General features: G+C 42.5%; 2 protein-coding genes across 2 annotated transcripts; both read right to left on the minus strand.

Annotated features, from left to right (window-relative positions):
• On the minus strand, positions 1–1,803 carry LOC307127009 (uncharacterized protein). The gene is made up of 3 exons (XM_079817936.1): positions 1,690–1,803; positions 1,103–1,430; positions 1–1,023 (listed from the first exon to the last, which is right to left on the minus strand). The coding sequence occupies exons 1-3, from the start codon at positions 1,728–1,730 to the stop codon at positions 700–702; spliced, it is 693 nt and encodes a 230-aa protein (XP_079674062.1). The 5' UTR covers positions 1,731–1,803; the 3' UTR covers positions 1–699.
• A 2,430-nt stretch (positions 1,804–4,233) lies between these two features.
• On the minus strand, positions 4,234–5,371 carry teni.1 (thiaminase I, tandem duplicate 1). Its single transcript, XM_079817393.1, has 3 exons — positions 5,281–5,371; positions 4,839–5,142; positions 4,234–4,756 (listed from the first exon to the last, which is right to left on the minus strand). Exons 1-3 carry the CDS (start codon positions 5,334–5,336, stop codon positions 4,433–4,435), a joined length of 684 nt encoding a protein of 227 aa, XP_079673519.1. The 5' UTR covers positions 5,337–5,371; the 3' UTR covers positions 4,234–4,432.
• Between the last annotated feature and the right edge of the window lie 5,452 nt (positions 5,372–10,823).

Here is a 10,823-nt window from a genome sequence, read left to right on the forward strand (position 1 = left end):
AAATATTAGGGAAGAAAAAACTGCCCAAACTTGGTTAAGGCAAAACAAATCTGACAAAATTATTTGGCAAAAAAGGCAAACTACAGCTGCAGGAAAAACCATACATTGGCTACAACATAATCAGTTATTAATATTTAATTGGTTCTCTCTTGTTTTTGCATGTGTTCATAATTTCTTTATGACATGCCTGGCCAAATATTATGTCAGCACAATGTCACACATAAAACACAATGTAATATGCTTACAAAGTCTACTATAAAATACAAAATATGCTTATGAAATCACACTACAATACTCTATTATATTCTATAACGCCATAAAGTGTGTAATATATTTTTCAGAATTTAGATTTAACGAAAGTAATGTGAGCTGTCAGACATAGATGATAATTCAATAGCTCTTTGGGATTCTTAAAAGTTAATGAACCATTGGGTAATATAACAGACATTAAATATTCAGACAAAATGTAAACAAATTGTATTGTTTTTATTATTGTTTGTGAACTCCAAAAAATGTGGTTGCATGCATACAGTTTTTAATGATTAAAAGCTTAAATTTAACTGTAAAATATTATTTTGAGATTTTTACAGGCATAATCTTAAAAGAAGTCATCGAATGCATGGAAAATAATTGCAAATACTTTTTCCATGAAAAGTTTAATTGCTCAGACAGCGTTTGCATTTTTCTACTAACAACCACTCAAGATGAGAGGAAGAAATCATGCTCATTCTGCATCTGTGTACGGAATATAGTATTAGCCTTGGCCACTTTTTCAGGCGTGTTCAGATACTTGTTCAGCAGAGCTCTGTAGTGTTTCTCAGGATGGCCGCCCATATTCTCCACCTTCCAAGTGTAGTAGGCATTGGTTGGAGGTGTGCTGAGATTATTACCGAGCCACACCCAGAGTCTAGAGCAGGGCAGGAGACCCACAGCAAAGTACAGCGGATCTTCTTTTTCCAGCAGGTTTCTGTAGAACGACAGATATTTCCCCATAGCTGGGGTCTGCTGGATGGGAGGCGCACCCTGTAGAAATGAGAATATAAAGTATTTTCAGTGGATTCAGAAGCAAAGTTCGAAGTTTGAAAGTTGGTTTTGTTCTTACCTTGAAAAAATATTGATTGAGCATGAAGTCTGCAAAACTTTTGTAACTTGAGAATCTGCCTTTCATGAAGTCCCTGAGGTCATCGGGCTGGGTTACTTTTGCACTCATTTCCTTCAGCATTTCCGTCACGTTCAGTATGTAGCCAATGTCCTGTATGGTGAAGCTGGTGTATCGCTCCGCCTGCAGGCTGCCGTTTTGCATTTTTATCAGGAAGTCCGCCCGGATCGTCTCATAAGCAATATCGACATTTTTCTCCCATAGAAATTCGTAAACATCCTCAACAGATTTAATTTCCAAATATTTACTGGGACAGTTACAAAGTGTGTACCTGTAATACACACAAACCATTATTAAACTGAATTCTTAGACAAGAGGATTACTATTTGTTAAAATGAGACTGTTCAATACATCCTCTCATGTATTTCTGATTAGCGAAAAGCCAGAGAAGATTAATAAAGGGAAATTATATTAAGACCCCCAATTATTATAGAAATGTAAAGTGTTTTTAGATTGGTTTGTCCAATTTATGAGTCTAAAAACAACATTCAGTAATCATGCCAAAGTTACTTTCATGCCAAAGACCTTACCTATATAAGAAGCAAAAATAGAGAAAAGCCACCGTCTTCATGTTGCTTGCGTCTTGATATCCGCTTGTCTTTAACTCTTGAACTTCCTCAATCTCCAATACAAGCACTACAGTTAAAACCAACAGCAATTTTCTGTAACAATAGCCTTTGGTTTTGGTTTCGTGTTCTCAGTGTTCTGTTCTGTTCTTGCTTGAATTTCTTGCATAATGTGCCTCCTTGCAGCAACCCTGTGACAAAATACCATACCTAGAAGATATTTTTTTTGATCCCTGCTCACAAATGACTATCCAGGCCGCTCATTCTGATTTTTTTTACCATACCAGCCTCAGCAAGTGGTCCAAGGCACGCCTTCCAGTGAACGGTCCCATAGAGGATTTTGCCCGCTTTAGTGGAGTGTGTGCTGGTGTAACGGCCAACTTGAATACTGTTCATGATGTTAATGTTGATGTGCCTTTAAGATAACCTCTTCTATGGTGCACGCTGTTCTTATGTGCGCGCACGCATTTTGAGTGTGCACGCATGACGAGAGAGATGACTGCTCTACGGCCAACTGATGCTTCAGTTTATTAACGTAACTTTTTCCCCTTTAATTTTGTAACGTTTTTCAGAGTGTTTTCGTTCCATTTCCCCCCTCACTCTTTTTACATGTATGGGAAGAGTGTACTCTTTTGTGCGAACCCTTTATAAAGACTCGTGGGACTACCAGTTCATTTGACCCGTGTCTTTCTTCTCGCCTCCTGTTTCTTTTGTTTTTCATCTGGGCAGACTTCACCCTCTGGTAGACGTTACACTGGTGAAGGAGGACAGATCGGCATTCACTATCTGCCCAGATGAGGACATCACTAGCCCCACTCTAGACTCAGAACCCAGCCAGCCACCACCCATACACTGCCCAGAGCCCACCGCAGATAGTGATCCCGAGCCTGACGTAATGCTCGAGCCAATAAAAAGGACTGAGCCAACCATTGCCCCAGAGCCCAAGCCCCACAGAGAGTCTGACCAATTGCGTGAGCCGTCAACACTGTGGGACTGCTCGTGGAGGAAACTCCAGCCCACACTCCCACAGCTGTGAGTGAGCTGCATCTGGCCTCTGCAAAAATTTATGAAGATTTGGAAGAGGATATTTCCCTGATTCTCCCATCCCCGGTGGTTCTACCCAGCTCAAAGTTTCCTCTTCCCCCACTGGTTCCTCCCAGATCAAAGTCTCCTGTTTCTCCAGAGTTCCCACCCAGCCTCCCTCTCCTGCCTCCTCTTCCAAGCTCAGCCAGTTCCTCGGCCCCGCCTCCACTGATTCCCTTCAGCCCCTCGGTTCCTCAGTTGACACCACTCTATTTTGTGGTTTTCCCTCGGGTCTTCCGGTCTCCAGCTCCGCCCAGTCAAAAGGATCCCCTGGCTCTGCCTCCAGCCGTCGATTCCGTCACTCTTCGGCCCATCGACCTGTCAGCTTCGCCTGGGATCCTCCTGGGACCATCATCCTTATGCCTCCACCAGGCTCCCTCAGCCATCCGGGTCTGCCTTGGTCAGACGTAACCCTGCCTGGGCCAGGACCTTACAGGCCTCCAGCTATGTCTCATCCTTCCACCCCTTCAGCTCTGTCGGACTCTGCCTTCCCTCCTGCTTCACCTTAGTCCTCAGTCCTCCAGCACCCTGGCTCCACTTCGGACGCTCATCACCGAAGCCCCGCCTCCCCTTGTCTGTGTATCTATGAGCAGTAGCAAGTCCATACTTGCTCTGCAGTAACAGCAGCAGATCTAGTCCACCAATACCAAATGCATTAACATATTCAATAACATGCTAAAATTATTCCAAAGGGTTGTCATGATTGAAAAACTGGTACAGTTTTTTTTAGAAGTGAAAAAGAATAAGTCGTTTGTGACAAACTGTAAATTGCCTTGTGTGACACTTCACATTTGGGGCCAGATTTACTGACAGCTTACGCCAGAGCAAACCTTCTTATGATTTAAAAAAAAAAAACTACTGTCAGGATTCACTAAAGACATGCAGTGAAAAATTATCACTATGACACAGTTATTCTTGTGGCTGACCTTTTTGCATATGCATTTGTAGGAGTTTCCCTTTCAAGTATTTAAATGAATCACGCAAGGTGATTTACTAAGGTTTGTACTCGTCAATTTACTGGTATTTGCACCATTATTTACTGCCCAAAAAAGCATGTCTTAAACCAGATGTTAACTGGTTGGTCATTGTGGAAATGATCTGACCGCGTCTGTATACTTTGAATTGTGCGTCGTCAGTAGATCACCAGCAGAACTTTCCACTCCCATTGGCATTTTTTTTTTATTGCGCTCTCACACTAATTTGCCCTTTTTAGTAAATCTGGCCCCTAATGTTTTTTTAATTGATCTAAAGTTTTTCTAAAATAAATGTTCAAATGTTTATTGCATTATTTTAGGATTGTGCGTTTTCTTTCTTTTCTTTAATAAAAAAAACACACACATTGAAAATGAGTAACCATATAACATCATAAATGTTTTTCAGAATTTAAGATAGATTCTCAAAAGTAATGTGACATATCGAACATATCAGAAGATATTTTTTTATTGTTGTTGGATGACACAATGAATATTCAGACACAATAAACAAGTTTACATTTTTGTTTAAATTGGCTGTGAACAGATTAGACTTTATTTTAAAATTATTAAATAATGTTTACTACATCGACTTAAAATGTGTAAAAATCAATATTTAAAGCATGAAATGTTGACAACCAGTCATCAACCACTCAAGATGAGAAGAAGAAATCATGCTCATTCTGCATCTGTGTACGGAATATAGTATTAGCCTTGGCCACTTTTTCAGGCGTGTTCAGATACTTGTTCAGCAGAGCTCTGTAGTGTTTCTCAGGATGGCCGCCCATATTCTCCACCTTCCAAGTGTAGTAGGCATTGGTTGGAGGTGTGCTGAGATTATTACCGAGCCACACCCAGAGTCTAGAGCAGGGCAGGAGACCCACAGCAAAGTACAGCGGATCTTCTTTTTCCAGCAGGTTTCTGTAGGACGACAGATATTTCCTCATAGCTGGGGTCTGCTGGATGGCAGGCTCACCCTGTAGAAATGAGAATATAAAGTATTTTCAGTGGATGCAGAACTAGCTTGAAAATTTCAAGTCTTTGAGTTTCTGTTCTTACCTTGAAAAAATATTGCTTAAGCATGAAGTCTGCGAAGCTTTTGTAACTTGAGTATCTGCCTTTCATGAAGTCCCTGAGTTCATCGGGCTGAGTTTCCTTTGAACTCATTCTCTTCAACATTCTGGTCACTTTCAGTAGATAGCCGATGTCCTGTATGGTGAAGTTGACGTATCGCTCCGCCTGCAGGCTGCCGTTCTGCATTTGCACCAGGAAGTCGATCCCGAGGGTCTTATTGGCGATGTCTTTATTCTTCTCCCACAGATATTCATACACATCCTCCACAGAGCTGGCTGCCAAACTGTAACTAAAACCACACTGTGTGTCAGATTTGCACAAGTCATCACTGATCACTTTTCATTACAACATTGTACAATCATTTATTATGACCCTTAAAACTGTTGAAGAACTTCTGGTATCATGAAAATGGTACATTAGGACTCACCTGAAACCTAAGAAACAGAGACACAGAAGGGTCGAGGTCTTCATCTTCATCTTCATCTTGGATGTTGTAGTACTTGTCTTCAGCTCTGATCTGTACTGTTATTTCTGCAGTTAACCAAGTCTTTTATAGTGGCAGTGTATTAGCTAATGCTGAATTGCGACAGTAGATGCTAACAACAGCATCATCGTTCTGACAGTGCATAAATTCCCTAAATATAAAATGTTCATTTCGAATCTTCAGAACTTCCTTATCAAACCTGTTGACTTCCTGTCTGTCTGTCTGTCTATCTATCTATCTGTCTGTCTTCCATTGTTTTGTGTTGTTTGGCCTTTTAAGGTATTATGCCTTTAAATAATATTTATGTTGTGCAGTTACTTTTTCATTTATCTAAAAACAGTTCAACAAATATAACTTGCCTTAACTTAAATATATAAATTACCTGAAAAACATATCTTAATTATTTACAATTAATATATAATATTTTAATAGGGTGAATTCAAGGTGATCGGGACACTTTTTCCAAGTCATCTCAATAACAAAATATGTCTTAAAAATTGATGGTATTACACAACAATGGTTCAGTAGGTCATGCCTCTTTAAAAAAATATCAAAAAAGCTTCATGTGTCAATTTCATGGTGTTTTTGTGTTTTTACTAATATTCAATAAAAGTGATTTTTCATGAAGAATGGTAAATGTTTATCAATATTTATAAATATATGTAAAACCTAATTTACTTAACAAATTTTTTATTTTTAACTTTGTCTGTGATATTTCATATTTTTCCTCAAATAAAGCTTATACTGTATATCTTATATTTTGTCTTATTGTGATTTGTGGATTTCTGACATAAACTGAAAGTGTGAGTTACCTCACATTCAGTCTTTCTGTCTTTCTTCTTCTTCTTTTTGGGCTATGAATTCCTGGAATAAGCATTAAACAATCTCATTTTCAAAAGAACATAAATTGTCACCAACACAATCACACAATAACACCACAGAGAATTTTAATGCAAGAAAGAAATTTCTATTCTTGAAGTTTGTCACTGTGACTCATTTGCCAGATTGCAATTGTGCATGTCCTTTTGAAAATGTTTAATATGTATTACTGGAATTCATAGCCAAAAAATAAGAAGAAATCTATCTATCTATCTATCTATCTATCTATCTATCTATCTATCTATCTATCTATCTATCTATCTATCTATCTATCTATCTATCTATCTATCTATCTATCTATCTATCTATCTATCTATCTATCTATCTATCTATCTATCTATCTATCTATCTATCTTCCATCGTTTTGTGTTGTTTAGCAATACAATTTTAAATACTAAAAATGCCTTTAAATAATATTTATGTTGTGCAGTTACTTTTTCATTTATCTAAAAACATTTCAACAAATTTAACTTACCTTAACTAAAATACATAAATTACATGAAGAACATATCTTAATTATTTACAATTAATATATAATTTTAATTCGAGGTGATCGGGACAGTTTTTCCAAGTCATCTCAATGACAAAAAGTGTCCCTTTCACCCTGAATTCAACCTATGTCTTAAGAATTGATGTGGTATTACACAACAATGGTTCAGTAGGTCATGCCTCTTTGAAAGGTCAAAAAATCTTTGAAACTCTGAACAGTTCATGTGTCAATTTCATGGTGTTTTGTGTTTTTACTAATATTCAATAAAAGTAATTTTTCATGAAGAATGGTAAATGTTTATCAATATTTATAAATATATGTAATGCCTAATTTAATACAACTTTTTTATTTTAAATTTTGTCTGTGATATTTCATATGTTTCCTCACATAAAGCTTATATGTCTAATATTATGTCTTATAGTGATTTGTGGATTTCTGACATAAACTGAAAGTGTGAGTTACCTCACATTCACCAGTGCCACAGTGATTCATGGTAATCATCTTCTTCTTTTTGGGCTATGAATTCCTGGAATTAGCATTAAACATCTATCTATCAAAATATGCATAATTTCTCTTCCAGAAACTTCTTAACCATGCTACATTACCACAGAGCCAGCCCTAGCTGTCTGTCTGTCTGTCTATGTCTTCCATTGTTTTGTGTTGTTTAGAAATACAGTTTTAAATACTTAAAATTTAAATAATATTAATGTTGTGCAGTTACTTTTTCATTTATCTAAAAACATTTTAACAAATGTAACAACTTAAATTTATAAATTACCTGAAAAACATATCTTAATTATTTACAATTAATAATATGTATACACTATTTTATTAGGGTGAATTCAAGGTGATCGGGACACCTTTTCCAAGTCATCTCAATGACAAAAAGTGTCCCTTTCACCCTGAATTCACCCTATGTCTTAAGAATGCATGGTATTACACAACAATGGTTCAGTAGGCCATGCCTGTTATAATACAGAGGGAAGGAGAACAGGTGAATGGAATATAAACTGGTGGAGAATACTCAATGTCTTTCCGTAGGAGAACGGGACACAGGAACCAGGGAGACGAAGACTAGGAGACACACTGGAGACAAGGAAGCAGGTAGGTAGCACAGGAGAGTCCTTGAGGTAAGCAAACTGTATAGCGTTGTGCAAACGAGACCGGACAATGGTAGTGTGAGAGCGTGGGGCTTAAGTGCAGGCAGTGATGAGGTGATGATGAGCTGCAGGTGTGAGTGATTAATATTCGGGAGATGCTGTGCGTGGTGCTTGGAAGTGGGTGGAGCCTGGCGTGCTTGTAACATAAACCGAGGAACTGGTTCCTGGAGTTCTGGTGGCCGTGGCAGAAGGTACGGAGGAAGCGGCCGATCTCCTAGATCTTCCTCTCCGTTTGCCCGTTCGACTGGGGGTGGTATCCGGACGAGAGACTTACGGTCACACCTAGGTGCTGATGGAACGCCTTCCAGACTCTAGAGATGAACTGGGGACCCTGATCTGAGACGATGTCTTCAGGAATGCCGAAATATCGGAAGACGTGGTTGAACATGAGTTCCGCGGTCTCCATGGCGGTTGGCAACCCTCTCAAGGGGATCAAACGGCAGGACTTTGAGAATCGGTCAACCACTACCAGGACGGTTCCCAGAGACAGGAAGATCCATGATGAAGTCCCCTCCTAGGTGTGACCAGGGTCGATTGGGAACGGGCAGAGGATGGAGCTTACCGGAGGGAAGATAGCGGGGGCTCTTGGACACGGCGCATTCCTTGCATCCCTGCACCTACCTTCTGACGTCGGATGCCATGTGAGGCTACCAGAAGCGCTGTTTTAGCAGCGAGAGGGTTTCATTGACCCCAGGGTGGCCAGTGCCCAGAGATGAGTGAGTGGAGTGGATGAGGGGGTTGCGACGAGTGCGGGTGACGTACTGCAAGCCCGGTGGGCAGCCCGGCGGGTGTTGGTGGAGGCATTGGAGGAGGGCAGGGTCTCCTCAGACCAGACGATGGGGCTGACGAATAGCTGATTCGGGAGGATGGGCTCGAAGTCTTCTACCTTCTCTTCTGGACTGTAAAGGCGGGACAGAGCATCCGCTTTGACATTCTTGGACCCATGACGATACGAGATGGTGAATTGGAACCGGGTGAAGAACAACGCCCATCGAGCCTGGCGCAGGTTCAGTCGCCTTACCTCACAGAGATAGCTCAGGTTCTTGTGGTCAGTGAGGACGAGAAACAGATGGGGAGCTCCCTCCAGCCAATGCCTCCACTCCTCGAGGGCAAGTTTGATGGTGAGAAGTTCCCTGTTCCTGATGTCTTGGTTTACCTCTGCCGGGCTGAGCTTGCGGGAGAAGAAAGTGCATGGATGGAGTCTACTGGGGTTCCCCTGCTGCTGCGAAAGAACCGCTCCCACTCCGGTGGTGGAAGCGTCCACCTCCACTATGAACGGGAGCTCAGGATTGGGGTGGACGAGGAGGGGAGCAGTGGTGAAGGCGGTCTTCAGGGTTTCGAAGGCTTGTGTGGCTGCTGGTGACCAGGACAGAGACTTGGGCTGGTTACGGAGAAGGTGAGTGAGTGGACTGGCGATGGAGCTGTAATTCTGGATAAACCGTCGATAGAAATTGGCGAAGCCTAGGAACCATTGGAGTTGCTTGATGTTTGTGGGAGTGGGCCAGGAGCGAATGGCTTCCACCTTCCTCTCGTCCATCCGGATGCCACTGTGATCGATGATGTATCTGAGGAACTGCACTGAGGGCTGGTGAAACGAGTACTTCTTGGCTTTCAGGAAGAGATGGAAGCTCCTTAGGCTTTGGAGGACCTCCTCAACTTGACGGCGATGGTCGGCCAGGCTCCGGGAGTAGATCAAGATGTCATCAATATACACCAGGACGAACTTGTGGAGGAACTCCCGGAGCACCTCATGGATGAAATCCTGGAATACGGAGGGGGCGTTGGCCAATCCGTATGGCATCACAAGGTATTCATAGTGGCCAGTAGGTGTCACGAAGGCGGTCTTCCATTCGTCCCCCTCACGTATGCGGATGAGGTTGTACGCGCTGGGGAGGTCCAACTTCGTGAATACAGTGGCACAACGGAGTTGTGTTCCAGCGCAGCAGGGACGAGAGGAAGGGGATAGCGGAACTTGACTATTATGTTGTTGAGTGCTCGATAGTCAATGCAGGGCTGCAAGCCTCCGTCCTTCTTGGCTACGAAGAAAACTGGAAGCAGCAGGGGAAGTAGACGGATGGATGTAACCTTGATCAAGCGCCTCTTTGATGTAATCCACCATGGCCTTCTCCTCCGGAAGTGCAGAGAAACAGCAGTCGCCCCACTTCAGGATTTCTCCTGTCCTCCAGGAGATGACGGGGTTGTGCTGTTCCAACCACGGGCGCCCTAGGACGATGTCAGCGGTGGATTCCTCCAGAACCAGCAGATGTTGTTGTTCCTCATGGAGAAGACCCACTTTGAGCAGTAGAGGACCCACGGATGTACGTACTTGTCAGTGGCTGAGAGGTCTCCCGGTTATCGAGTGGATTTGGTAGACAGATGGAGTGGCTGTCATCCTGAGCTTGAGCTGGCGGCAGAGGGAGCCCGAGATAAAGTTGCCAGCTGACCCAGAGTCGAGGAGAGCGACAACTGTAAGAGACACACCGGCAACAGTAAGGATTACAGTGGTCGTGAGTGGATGATAGCACTCACCAACGGACGAGGAGGGTGGACTGGGCATTCAGTGATGTAATGCCCGGGTGTCCCACAGTAGAGGCATAGGTTCTGAGTCAGCCGCCTCCACCGCTCTGCCATAGAAAGTCAGGAGTTCTCTAGCTGCATGGGTTCGTGGGCTGGTTCTGGAGGGCTGACAGGCTCTGGTTGGCGGAGGGATGGCATGCATAGCGGCTGGCCCTTGTGTTCTTCCACACACGACTGCATACGAGTGGCGAAGCGGATGGAGAGTTGAATGAACCATTCAAGCCCGATGGTGTCCTCGTATGCAGCGAGATGCAACCGCACCCGAGGATCCAACCCTTGACGATAAGTGGTCAGTAGCGACTGTTCGTTCCATCTGCTGGAGGCGGCAAGGGTGCGAAACTGGAGGGCATACTCATTAACAGACTTAGTATCTTGTTTTA

This window comes from Gobio gobio (assembly GCF_949357685.1).
Source record: "Gobio gobio genome assembly, chromosome: 5".
Classification (NCBI taxonomy): domain Eukaryota; kingdom Metazoa; phylum Chordata; class Actinopteri; order Cypriniformes; family Gobionidae; genus Gobio; species Gobio gobio.